The sequence below is a fragment of the Manis javanica genome, chromosome 4 (genome assembly GCF_040802235.1).
Source record: "Manis javanica isolate MJ-LG chromosome 4, MJ_LKY, whole genome shotgun sequence".
Taxonomy (NCBI): Eukaryota; Metazoa; Chordata; class Mammalia; order Pholidota; family Manidae; genus Manis; species Manis javanica.
In genome coordinates, this window is record NC_133159.1 from 24,195,235 (window position 1) to 24,209,144 (window position 13,910).

The 13,910-nt window shown below is 42.2% G+C and overlaps 1 protein-coding gene across 3 annotated transcripts in view; it reads left to right on the forward strand.

Annotated features, from left to right (window-relative positions):
• The first annotated feature begins 1,783 nt into the window (after window positions 1-1,783).
• The window catches only part of HDAC1 (histone deacetylase 1), a 40,056-nt gene continuing 27,929 nt past the window's right edge, over window positions 1,784-13,910 (forward strand). Inside the window, exons 1-2 of one of the 3 annotated variants that reach the window (XM_037010441.2) lie at window positions 1,784-1,819; window positions 6,981-7,093. In XM_037010441.2, the coding sequence (XP_036866336.1) occupies window positions 7,019-7,093 (75 nt within the window). In that variant the 5' untranslated portion in view covers window positions 1,784-1,819; window positions 6,981-7,018. Of the gene's footprint in view, window positions 1,820-1,840; window positions 1,998-6,980; window positions 7,094-13,910 lie in introns of those variants that run through there. The other 2 variants (XM_037010440.2, XM_073233567.1) reach the window with 2 other exon arrangements.

Sequence of the window (13,910 nt, forward strand, 5' to 3'; positions counted from 1 at the left end):
CTTCATGGAGGTGAATAGTAGCCACCCCTTCAGACGGCATGAGCTCTCCTTTGCCAGAGTCCCCTCCACTCCTTGTTGCTCTCAATGAAGCTAAGTGTTAGTATTTATCATGCTTGTGCTGTTGTTCTTAAAATAAAGGGGACTAAATTTTTTACACCTACATTTCCATTAAAAAGTGAGAAAATTAAAGATACCTGAAGATGACAGTGTGTTTGAAGGAAGATGAGGAAAATACATATATTTTTTTGAAAATGAAAAAGTACCCAATTTTTAAAATACGCAACCCGAATCAAACTAATACAAATAATATAAATTTAACGTAAATCCCCTCATTTATAAATATCACCTGCCTGACATCTGTAGGCAAGCAGAGTTTGTGATTCCTGTTCTGCATTTTATAACATGCTGCCACACCCAAGACCTCATCTGATCCCCACCCTCCGTGTTTGGACACTGTGTGCACCACAGAGTTGGTGAGCTTTGTACTTTCATCATCTCCATTTTATGAAGAGGGAAATGGAGACCCAGAAAGGCTTCCAGTTAGGAAGCAGCAACACAGAACTAGGAACAGGGTTTACTCCCTGGCCCTTTGCTGTCTCTATAGTAGAACTGCCAGGTCTTAGATCTCCTGTTACCTTTATAATTAATGGCCCAAAGGCAGTTCCCAAGTGAAGAATTCAAGTGCCCAAGTACTCTTTAAACTGTAAAGAGGCATAACATTTCATCTTGTTGACTATAGGACCATGAGTAACTACCTTTGCACATAGTAAGCACTCACTAAATATTAATAATTGCTGTAGTTATTATTTTAATAGCCCATCACAGTGCGGAAAAGCTTTAGTTATCAAGGGTAGGGTGGGGTCAGTTTTACCCTCCCTCCAATCCCCTCCCCTCTTTGTCCTCAAGATAATTTTGGTTGTCACATCTTGCAGGGATGGTGCCACTGGCATCTAATGAATTGAGGCCAAGGATGCTGCTGAACATCCTGCTGGGCACGGGACAGCACGGTTTTTATCCAGCCCCTAATGTCACTAGTTTCAATAGCTTGAGAAATCCTGCTCCAGTGTAAGGGGACAGCCAGTTTCCTCTTGTCTAAAGGCACTCCTTAGTTCTCCTGGGTGACTGCCATCAGGGAGGGAGGCTTTGGAGTAAAGAAAGGCTGGGTTTTGCCACTTTGTTACAGTGCCTCTGCTCCCTGGTAGGCATTCAAAAAATCTGTGCAACTGGAAATTGAATTTAATTACTAATTGTGTGTCTTTGAGCAAGTCTCTTTAAACTGTAAAGAGGCAGAACATTTTATCTTGAGGTCTGAACTTCATTATCCTTATCTGTCAAATGGGGATGAATAGCCCTCCTCCAAGCTCTTGTGAGGAGTAACTGAGACAACTGTTGGTAAGGCTATTATTAAACAGTACTTGGCCTACAGCAGTTTTCGTTGTCAAGTTTATTTCTCTCTCTTGCCAACCCGTGTTCTAATCCAAGTTCAGCCCATTTAGCCCAGTGACCTTGTGCAAGTCACTTCCCTTCCACCCCCTCCTTAGGCCTCAGGTGATTCTCTGTAAAATTACAAAGTTGGCCTCTGGCCTCTAAACATGCATCCAACATCGAACGGAAACTGTGAACTTTACAGATCTGTTTTCTTCCTCCGGGACTAATGGTACGGTCCCCCGGCACCCCCACCCGCCCCCATCGCGGGCCTTGGTACAGGCCCAGGGGGCCCTCGGCGGCCTCTCTGGGCTGCCCTTGCCCCCTGCCGAGTTCCGGGCCGTCTCTGCGCAAGCTGATTGGCTGGAGCGGTGCCCGGGCTGCGCGGCTATAGGTGAGCCCGGGAGGGGACGGGCGGAGCGGGCCGCAGACCCGCCCCCTCCCCTTTGGGTCGGACGCTGTGCGGAGCTGCGGGCGGGAGGGCGGACAGACCGACTGACGGGAGGGACGGGAGGCGAGCAAGATGGCGCAGACTCAGGGCACCAGGAGGAAAGTCTGTTACTACTACGACGGTGAGCACCGTCCTCGCTGCGGGGGCGGGGCCGGGCCGGATCCGGGAGAGAGGGCTGAGGGCGGAGGCTGGGAGAGGCTGGGGCGCTGGGGAAAGGCTGGGAGGGGAGGCTGAGCGGAGGACGAGGAGGCTCAGAGGGGGCTCAGGAAAGGAGCTCGAGGCTGAAGGGAAGGAGGTTGAGACTGAGGGAGGAGGCTGAGAGGTAGGAGGGCGGGGTAAAGTGGGAGGTTCAGAGGAAAGGAGATCGAGGCTGAGGAAGGAAAAGAAGGTCAAGACTGAGAAGAGGCGGAGGCCCAGAGGGGGTCCTTTGGGGAACCTGAGGTTATCCTGGTGGGTGGAATTCAAAGAAAGTGTGATGCCAAGAGTTGGAGTGGACTCCCAGAGAGAGGCTGAGTCTGAAGGGGGAGGCCAAATCTGTTGGAGGTTGTAAGAATATATTTTCCTGCTGAGAATACAAAGGTCTTTCAAGATCCTCTTCTTTCCTCACCTTTTCTAGTGACAGCCCTGCAGGAATCACCAATGCCTTATACCAGCTTCCCCTCCCCCAGTCTCTGAGCAGGGCCTGAAGTTGCTGCTGGGAGATGGGGCCCCTGGGGTTGGAAGGAGGATGCAACCTATTAAAACAGACTTTTAACACAAATAGGTCTGGCAGCTAACTCTGTACTAGGTTGTGGTCAGTTGCTGGGGCCATGGGATGATCACTTTCCATCCTCCTCAGACTGGAGACCATGAATTGCTCTCCAGTGTCATGGGTGAAAGAAAGCTCAAGAGTGTTAGGGGAGCACAGAGCAGAGCCTCCCAGGCCAGCCTGAGGAGTGAGGGAAGGAGGTGCCATGAAAGTTGGGACCTGAAGAACAGGAGTTATTAGCCAGGCACAGGGAAAGCAAGGATAACAAGTTTAGAGGGAAGAGAGAGGACAGTACCTTTGAAAAACGCAGGTATTTATATCATGTGGCTGGGACATAGATTTGAGGGCAGAGTGTGAAAGGTAAGGAGCAGGGTTGAGGGAAAGGGTGCAAATGATGAGGCTGGGGAAGTAAATGGGGACCAGATGCTGAGTGGTTCGGCATACTCACCTAAGGAAGTTGGACTTAATTCTCAGCACTTGTGAATCATTGAAGTTTTATGCACCTTAGTGGCATCATCAGATTTATACATGAGAACTATCTCTTTGGGACAGAAATCCTTGAAGGTAGGGGTAAGGAAGAAGGCAAGGATCCCAAGTTTCTGGTTTGGGCAATTTGATGCTGAGTGTTTGGAGAAGGCCTTGTCAGTAACTTTGTTTTTTTTTTTTTAAGAAATACTCATTGAGATGTCTTGGGGTATCCAAGTAGAGGCATCCAGTAGGCAATTAGCCATTAGAGTCTGTGGTTCAAAAGACAGAAATGAGAAAGAGATTTTTCATAGTGGGCAGCATACAAATGGTAAAAGAAGAGGATGAGATGACCAAAGAAGCTGTATAGAGTGAAGAGACAAGAGAATCCAGGGTGGAATTCTAAGGAAGTGGACTGAGGAAACTCCTCAGGGAAAGGGACCATGTCTTATCTACTGTGTGCTCTGCCTCCAGAATAGTGCCTAGCTCATAGTAGGCTTTCAGTGAATATTCAGATTAAGTGAATAAAGATACATTGGGGATGGCCAGAGATATTAAGTGAACCAGAAAGTGTTGGGTTACAGTAGCCAAAAGAGGGAGGGAGTGGCTGAGTGTTGGAAAGAACTGTTTTCTGGGCAGAGTTTGGAACTAAAGCTAGATTGCGGTAGATTGAAGAATGAATGAATGAATGAAGAGGAGATCATGATGGTCCCTCTTTAAAGGAAGCTTTTCCAAGGCAGAGAGAGAGGTTATTGATAAAGGGGAAATGTGGCTGAGAGGTGAGCGTGTTAGTTACAGAAAATAGCCAGAGAGAGGGAGAGGTAGAAGATAAAAGAGGGGGGCTAGTGATGAGGGAGGTGCCCGCAGAGACTAGGTGAGATGGAAACAAAGCACAGGTGGGGACAGCAGCTTTCAAGAGGAAGTTCCTTGGTGAAAAGAGGGTAAGTGGCAAGGAACCGTTCAAATGTAGTTAAGTTTGAAGGGGGGAAGTTGGGGAGAAAATGGAGGGAGTTTTTAAGATGAAATAAGAGAATATTCCTTTTCCTGAGAGAGGGGGAGGGCTTCAGGATTCAAGTGGGAATCTTGAAAAGAAATAGCTGTTAAATAGCTGTTGTGAAAGGTGGAGCTGGGAAAATAAATTTGAAAGGGTTGCTGAGCAGTGGTGGGGGGCCCATCTGAGGCTTATGACATTGTAGCTTCAGTTTGCACAGTCCTGTGATTTCCATCCTGTCCGTTTAGAAGGAGAAGAAACATGGAAATACCTCAATCTTTAGAGAAGTGAGACTCCTGCTTTTTGAGAAATCGGTTTTGAGTTATGTAGTGGGGTCACTAGGCTGAGCCTCAGATTCGGCTCTGCCGCCCGGAAGCTTTGTAGTATTGGGCAAGTCTCTTTGCCTCTCCAGGCCTCAGGTCACTCTCCTATACATCTGAAAAACTTAACTGCGAAAAGCTCTTTAAAAGTTTAAGAAAAGTAGTATCTAAACAAAAAGGAATATTTCTTTTGAAGTCTCCCAGCAACCTGATTAAAAAATGTTAATCATGTTTTAATGATGGTGCCTTTGGGCCCCAACTCCATTTAGCCTTCTAGATAAGTTATCTTAGTTCCCCAAGTCTAAGCCTTAGCTGGGTCTAGGCAAGAGAGTGCTAGGGATCAAGGCCCATGCCTGAGACAGAGTCATGGCCATGTGACTACTGACTGCCTACAAATTGGGTCTGCATCTGGATGTCTCAGCTAATCCCTTGAGAACCTAGACTACCCATCCCCGTGGCTGATGAGGTTGCCTGAGGGGTCCTGGGAACAGATGTTTTGGCCTGCCTTCCCCACCACTGCATCTCAGCGTCTGTGTCTGTAAGGGACAGGAGATCCCTGTTGAATGCCACTACATGCTGTACTCTGGCTGAGAGCACAGTTCCTGCCCCAGAGGCCTCACTAAGATGAAGAGGAGAGGATGAAAGGACATGAGGTAAAAACAGGAAATTAGAATAATAAAGTATGGACTTTTCATTAATACATCAATGTTGATTGATTAATTGTAACAAATACTTAACTTTACTAATGTGAAATGTTAATAATAGGGGAAACTGGGTGTGGAGTATATAAGAACTCTGTGCTTTGTAATTTTTCTGTAAATCCAAAATTGTTTTAAAAAGTGAAGTCTGTTTACAGAGAGAGAAGAGGATGAGAACCCAGACATCCATCTGTTTAGGTTTCCCATTATCCCAGGCAATGCTGTGACAAAGAGAATTGGAGTGTGGCTAGGATGCAGTCGGTGGCATTCCCCACAGTGGATTGCTTCCTAGGTGGCAGCCTGTTCCCGATGCCACCAAACCACAGAGCATAAGAGGTTGGGACCTTTTTTCTCTGGTGCTGAAAGATCTGCCTCATCCTGATGGACTTCTAACGAGATATCTTTGGGTGTGTAGTTTACCCGATTTTGGAATACTCTTCTAGGAACTTTCTACCAAATACAGAACCTCCTAGGTTAAGTGCATACTGAAGTTGGTACCTGAGAAACCCAGTGTAGCTTTTAGCATACTGGATTTGGAGTCAAAAGTGTTGACTAGCTGTGCGATCTTGAGCAGGCACCTCTCTGAGTTTGTGGTTCAATTCCTTGAATCTCTATTGAGCCTCTATGATATTTGCCTTTAAGGAGCACCCATTACATATAAATGGATATGTAAATAATTCAGATATAAAACAAAATTAAGTGCTATATACACATTTCATGCAGAGGAAAAGACCATTTATTCTGATCAGAAATATATTTAGAGCTTAAGCTAGGCTTTGTAGCATGAGGATCATCAGAAAAGGAGGGACATTCCATACTTAGAGCAGAGATTGGCAAACTTTCTGTAAAGGGCCAGATAGTAAATATTTTAGTCTTTGCATGCCATGTGGGTGGGCCCCTGTGACAACTGTTTAACTACTCTACTCTGCCATTATAATGTGAAAGCACTCATAGACGATATCTAAACTAATGGGCATGGTTGTGTTTCATTAAAATTTTATTTACCAAAAACAGGCAGCCAGTTGTGTTTGGCCTAAGGGCCATAGTTTGCCTACACCAGTCTAAAACAGAAAAAGGTAGGAAGCAAGAGCGAGTGTGTGTTTGTGTTGTGGGGGAGGGTGGTGGTTGTAGGTAGCAGAGGAGATGAAGCTAGAAAAATGGATTAAGAAAGTCCTTGAATGCCAGGCAGCTACTAAAGTTCCTTATTCTTTATCATAGGGGATGGGGAGCTATTAAGGATTTTTGAGCAGGGAAGTGATGTTATCAAAGACGTGTATTAAGAAAATAACTGGTGACAGTGTGGCAGGTAGTTTGAATTGAATGCAGAAGGACCAATTGGAAGCCTGTTGCTGTGGATGAAGCAAGAGATGATAAGAGTTTAGTTTTCTTATCTGTAAAATGGGAATAACACTCCCTGTCCTATTTTACAGGGTTATTGTAAAGATACAGTAAGAAGATGAATGTAAATGTACTTTTACACCATAAAATATCATGATGTGCAAGAGGTGAACTGTGACTTACAATTCTGAGCAGTGATAGTTATTTTTATGTTGTGGGAGTGAATTCCCTGGAGGTACAGTGATGTGAGTCACCTCACTGGCTGCTGTTTCCCAGTGGCTTTGGAATGAACCCCTCCAGGTAGTGCCTATGGGTTCCAGGGGAAGAAACTGGGCCAGACTGACATGCTTAAGTGCTGATTTCTCCAGGGTATCCTGCTTTTTTCTTTTCTTTTGGAGTTATCCTTCCTCAAGGTCAGTGAGAATTTTGAAGAGTAAGATGAACCAGAAAGAGTTTGCCCAGGAGTTTGTCGTAAAAATTCCTGGGTTCTTCTGGGACTGTGGTTCTAACGGTGTCACTGAAACTCTTACTTTTTCTTCTTCAGGGGATGTTGGAAACTACTATTATGGACAAGGCCACCCAATGAAACCTCACCGAATCCGCATGACTCACAATTTGCTACTTAACTATGGTCTCTACCGAAAAATGGAAATCTATGTGAGTTACTGGAAGCCACACCTCTCCCTAACTTCATTTGCTCTGGTTCCCAGTATGTCATTCATTACCTCATTTTCTCAAGTACTCACTTACCTAACATGTTGAGTGGCTGTCATGTGGCAGACGCTGTAAATGATAAGAGTAAGAGATTCTGTTTTTAAGACATTTGCTCTACTGCTGGAGACCAACATGTACACAAATGTATTGTACTACAGTGTATAAGTACAATAAAAAAATGTATAAGTACAGAGATAATGAAGAGTGAAGGAGGAAGGGAGCCTTGGAATGAATCAAGGTGATAGCTGAGCATAGTTTTAAAGATTGAATATAATTTAGTCTGGAGTTTAGGAGGGGCCTGGCATAGTAGGCCAAGGGAAGAAAATAAACAAAAAGGCAGTGAGGTAAGAACAATATTGTGTGTTTGGGAAAAACATAAGGAGCTCAGTATGCAGGTACCTCTGTAAAGTTCGTAAGTGTGAATGAAGGGAGTTAGAGCTGGAGAGGTCAGCAAGGACTGGAGGTGTGTGTCAAGCAATTCTGGTGGGCCAGTGTCAAAAATTCTAATGCCTAAGTAGAAGAGCGATCAGGAGCGTGTGGAACTAGATGCCAAGGCTCTAGTTATCACAGAGTAAAGACTGTCTAAAGTCTTGACAGCTGATTTTTTTACCCCATCTGCCAATTTTTAAAGAGAAGCTGGAAATCCAGATTCTTATATAAAATCTCCCAGGTTTAAAATGTTGGTCCAAGTGTTTTGTTTTGTTTTTTAATATGTACAAACAAAAACACACCAACACATCTGTGACCAAATTGGGTCCAAAAGTTCCCAGTTTGAACGTTTTCCGGAGGTGATGAACAAGTGAAGGATTTTATATGAGAGAGAAGAGGCATGCATTTTAGAATCAGGGAGGCCAGTGAGGAGGCTGTTGCAAGGATCCAAATGAGAAAATAAAGGGGTTAGGGGCACATGTTGCCTTGTGGTAGAGCATAAGAGTCTCTTGTTAATGTGTGCTGATCGCTTAAGTAACCTAGCAACAGCAGTGTCCTTCCTCACCATTCCAAAGACTGAAAGGAGATGAGTCTTCTGTCCCAGATGGCCGTGTCATGTCTGGAGCCACTGGATGCAGCTGCGTAAGCAAGGAGGGAAGATAGATAGGAGCAGACAGACCCTGGGACCAGATAGCTGAATGGGCAGCTGGGAATGAAAAACATAAAAGATAGCTGAGGTTTCCAGGGATTTTAGGGAGCAGACTAGCGTTTAGATAAAGAGAGGATACCTGAATAAGTATTAGTAAGCACCAGGACCTCTGGAGCTGCCTACTGCATGTTTGTACCACATTCATCTAGTCCCAGCTCGCCTCCTTTCCCACCACACCTGCCTCAGAACCCTCCAGGTCAGCCAGGTGAGATTCTGCCTCTTTCTACCCCATCCTGACTAGTAGGATTATTTACTCTGGCCAGTCATGTCTTACTCATCTGCAAGAGTCACCTCAAGCCCTATTTCTTTGACTCAACAGATTTTTGTTGAGTACTTGTTGTATTCCAGGGCCTGTATTAACTGCCATGAGAGTGATAACCAAGATATTAAAAAATGGATCCTGTATCTTCAAGAGAGAGAAAAAGTAAACTAACATTTACTGAATATGGCTCACTGTTATTTCATGTAGCCCTTCTAGCAACCCTAATTTATAGATGAGAAGACAAGCTCAGGGAGGATCATTAACATGCCCAAAGTCACATGGCTATGAATAGATGAGCTGATATCCCAACCCAGATCTCTTGGGTTCCAGAGCCTGTATCTGTTCATTTGTCCTTTTTTCCTTCCTAACCATCTTAACAGGATTTTTTTGGCCATGTCAACAGGGGCCCAAAACTTATTCTGTCCTTCTGCTCAGCCATTCTTAGCTTATTTGATGTCATCTTCAAGTTTTTTTGCCTTGAAGTTACATGATGGCTGTCTCAGCTCCAAGTATTGTGTTCATACAACAGAATACAAAAAGGAAGGGAACAGGGGCAAAATGCATTACTTTCTACTATCCCACCCCCACTCCCCTTTTTATTGAAGAGGAAAACCCTTTCCAGAAATTTCCCTTCAGATTTCCCCTTGAATCTCATTGGATCATTTGCCATACTTAGACCATTCACTTGGCATTTGGCTTAGACTAATCACATTAGATTCCTGAGACTCAGTACATTTAACACCCAACCAAATTGAGATCTGTTAACAAGAAAGAAGGGAGAGAATGGCTTTTTGGGAAGCAACCAGTAGTGGCTTTCATAGGAGATAATACCTTATTGGAAATTACCTCATCTGTGTAATTTACTGTAAATTTCTAAAGCAAAACCTTAGTATAACCTCTCCAGAATCTCTACATCTTGTTCACTTAATGTCATCTTTTTCCTTCTCTGGCCCTGCCTCTCCTTGAATGTAACTTGGGTTCTCTTTCCCCAACGGTGTTTCTCTGCATTCATCCTTGCTAGTCTCTCCTTGCTCTGGGCTGTGATCCCAGCATCCCTTTCCCCAAGCACAGATAGCCATTTTAGTATCTGTCCTGAAATTGATGGTTTTTGCAAGTCAGTCCTAGTCCTAAAAGTCCTTAAAACCTTCTCATAGAAGTTAATGTATGACTTCTGTCTCCATACTCGAGGGAGACATGTTGAAGTCTTTTTCAACACAATTTCACCCTCTTTGGTCCCTCCCCTAACTCTGTCTCCTCACATCTAATTAATCTCACCCAGAAACTACATCCTCACTTTTCTTCCAGGCACCATCCTATTTACATAATCAAAAATCCTGCCCTCCCTTGCCTTGGATGCTTATTTTATATATTCCCAAGCATCTTATTCATTGCCTTCTGTTATTTTGTTCTTTTTTTAAAAAATGTTTTTATAAAATATTGAGTGGATATGAAAGCATTTTTATAAAATATCTGTAAGGTTAAAAGAACCCATTTAATACCACCTAGTTTAAGAAAATGAACATTGCCATGACTGCTGAAGCCTCTATATACCCTTCCCTGATCCGATCTACTTCTTCCCCAGAGTTAACCTCTGCCCTGAACTTGTTTTTTTTTTTTTTTAATTTTGGTATCATTAATCTAACATGAAGGACATTATGTTTACTAGGCTCCCTCCTTCACCAAGTCCCCCCCACATACCCCATCATCGTCACTGTCCATCAGCGTAGTAAGATGCTGTAAAATCACTACTTGTCTTCTCTGTGTTGCACAGCCCTCCCTGTGCCCCCCCAACCGCACTATACATGCTAATCGTAATGCCTCCTTTCTTTTTCTCTGCCCTTATCCCTCCCTTCCCACCCATCGTCCCCAGTCCCTTTCCCTTTGGTAACTGTTAGTCCATTCTTGGGTTTTGTGAGTCTGCTGCTGTTTTGTTCCTTCAGTTTTTCTTTGTTCTTATACTCCACAGATGAGTGAAATCATTTGATACTAGTCTTTCTCCACCTGGCTTATTTCACTGAGCATAATACCCTCTAGCTCCATCCATGTTGTTGCAAATGGTAGGATCTGTTTTTTCCTTATGGCTGAGTAATATTCCATTGTGTATATGTACCACATCTTCTTTATCCATTCATCTACTGATGGACATTTAGGTTGCTTCCATATCTTGAACTTGTTTTTTTTTTTTATATCTTTGCTTTTTAAAATAATTTTACCAGTATATATTCATAAACAATACATTTTACTTTTACATGATCGAAAATTACATAAATGGAGCTGTATAGTATTTATTATGTGACTTGCCTTTTCTGCTTAACATGTTCCTGAGATTTATACAAGCTGGTGCATGTAGCTGTATTTATTTTTACTGTATTTCATTGGAAGAATATATTACAATTCATCTTTTTTATTATTTGATGAGCATTTGGTTTGCTTCTAGTTTTTGCTATTACAAACCCTGCTGCTGTAAACATTCTTGAACGTGTTTCTCGGTGCACATATGCTAGAATTTTACCAGGGGAAACTCTAGGAGTAGAATTTATATACTAGGGGTATAAGTGCTGGGTCAGGAGATACACGCATATTCACCTGTATTACATAATGCCAAATGGTTTCCACTTGCCAACAGTGTAGAATTGCAGTTATTCCAAGTACTTGGCAACACTTGATTTCATCATATTTAATTTGTTTTTGCCAATTTAGAGAGGCATGAAATGGTGTCTTATTAGTGTTTTAATTTGTATTTTCCTGGTTGGTTATCAATGAGGTTGAGGATATTATTTGTATGTTTATTTACTATTCAGCTTTCCCTATTGAAGTCCCTATTCAAGCCTTTTCCCAATTTGTCTATTTGTTTTTGTTTTAATTGGACTTCAGCTACACAGAATTAGGTTAACCATTATCCTTGGCTCATAGCATCAAAAGAAGGTCCATGCTTGGCCTTCTCTCTTAAGCATTTATTTAACTGTTTATTTACTTAAATATTTGAATAATGAATGCAATGAATGTCCATATTTCTACAACCCAATCAACTCTTCTAAATTTTGTGTTGTATTATTCTCTTGCTTATTAGAAAATGTTTATTATATATGTATTGACCTAAACAATATATAGCATTCACTCACTTGTTTTGAACTTTTTGAAATAATCCATTCACCTTGCTGTGTACAGCTTTAGTTCTTTCATTTTTCTCTGCAGAATAATATTTAGTCATGTCAGCATAACTGCAATTTATCCTTTCTCCCATTAGCTTAATTTGTATGTATTTTTTTATTAAGGTATCATTGATATACACTTTGATGAAAAAACATTGTTTTTCATTTGAAACCTTCATAAGAGTTTATATCAATGACAAATAAATAAATAAATAAAGCACACAAGGAAGCAAGCAAGCTGCTCTGGAAAAAAAAAAACCATTGTGGTTACTATATTCACCCATTTTATCAAGTCCCCCTCATACTTATTGAAGTCACTGTCCATCAATGTAGTAAGATGTCAGAGTCACTACTTGTCTTCTCTGTGCTACACTGTTTCCCTGTGACCCCCCCCCCCACACCATATGTACCAATCATAATACCCCTTATCCCCTTCTCCCTCCCTCCCACATACCCTCGACCCCCCTTCCCCACCACCACCTACCCCTCCTGTTTGGTAACCGCTAGTCCCTTCTTGCAGTCAGTGAGTCTGCTGCTATTTTATTCCTTCAGTTTTGCTTCATTGTTATACTCCACAAATGAGGGAAATCATTTGATATTTGTCTTTCTCTGCCTGACTTATGTCACTGAGCATAATGTCCTCCAGCTCCATCCATGTTGTTGCAAACGGTAGGATTTGTTTTTCTTATGGCTGAGTAGTATTCCATTGCATATATGTACCACAGCTTCTTTATCCATTCATCTACTGATGGACACTTAGGTTGCTTCCATATCTTGGCTATTGTAAATAGTGCTTTAGTAAAGATAGGAGTGCATATATATGTGTTTTTGAATCTGAGATCTTGTTTTCTTTTTTTGTTGTTGTTATTATTATTTTTTATTTTGGTATCATTAATGTACAATTACATGAGCAACATTATAGTTATTAGACTCCCCCCATTATCAAGTCCCCACCACATACCCCATTACAGTCACTGTCCATCAGCATAGTAAGATGCTGTAGAATCACTAATTGTCTTCTTTGTGCTATATAGCCTTCCCCATGCCCTCCCCACTACCTTATGTGTGCTAATCCTAATGTCCTTTTTCCCTTATCCCTCCCTTCCCACCCATCCTCCCCAGTCCCTTTCCCTTTGGTAACTGTGAGTGCATTCTTGGGTTCTGTGAGTCTGCTGCTGTTTTGTTCCTTCGTTTTTTTCTTTGTTCTTATACTCCACAGATGAGTGAAATCATTTGATACTTGTCTTTCTCTGCCTGGGTTATTTCACTGAGCATAATACCCTCTAGCTCCATCCATGTTGTTGCAAATGGTAGAATTTGTTTTCTTCCTATGGCTGAATAATACTCCATTGTGTATATGTAGCACATCTTTATCCATTCATCTACTGATGGACACTTAGGGTTGCTTCCATTTCTTGGCTATTGTAAATAGTGCTGCGATACACATAGGGGTGCATATGTTTTTTTGAAACTGGGCTCCTGCATTCTTAGGGTAAATTCCTAGGAATGGAATTCCTGGGTCAAATGGTATTTCTATTTTGAGTTTTTTGAGGAACCTCCATACTGCTTTCCACAATGGTTGAACTAATTTACATTCCCACCAGCAGTGTAGTAGAGTTCCCCTTTCTCCACATCCTAGCCAACATTTTTTGTTTGTCTTTTGGATGTTGGCCATCCTAACTGGTATGAGGTGATATCTCATTGTGGTTTTAATTTGCATTTCTCTGATAACTAGCGATGTGGAGCATCTTTTCATGTGTCTGTTGGCCATCTGAATATCTTCTTTGGAGAAGTGTCTGTTCAGCTCCTCTGCCCATTTTTAATTGGATTATTTGCTTTTTGTTTGTGATCTCTTTATATATTTTGGATGTCAACCCCTTATCAGATATGTCACTTATGAATATATTCTCCCATACTGTAGGATATCTTTTTGTTCTACTGATGGTGTTGCTGTACAGAAGCTTTTTAGTTTGATATAGTCCCAATTACTTATTTTTGCTTTTGTTTCCTGAGAGATCTTGTTTTCTTTGGGTAAATTCCTAGGAGTGGAATTCCTGGGTCAACTGGTATTTCTATTTTTAGTTTTTTTTAAGGAACCTCCATATTGCTTTCCATGTATGTAGTTTTTTAATGTTAGGAACAGTGCTCCTGTGAATATTCTTGTAAATGTCTCAGTGCATATATGACAGTTTCTTTTGGCTAGGCACT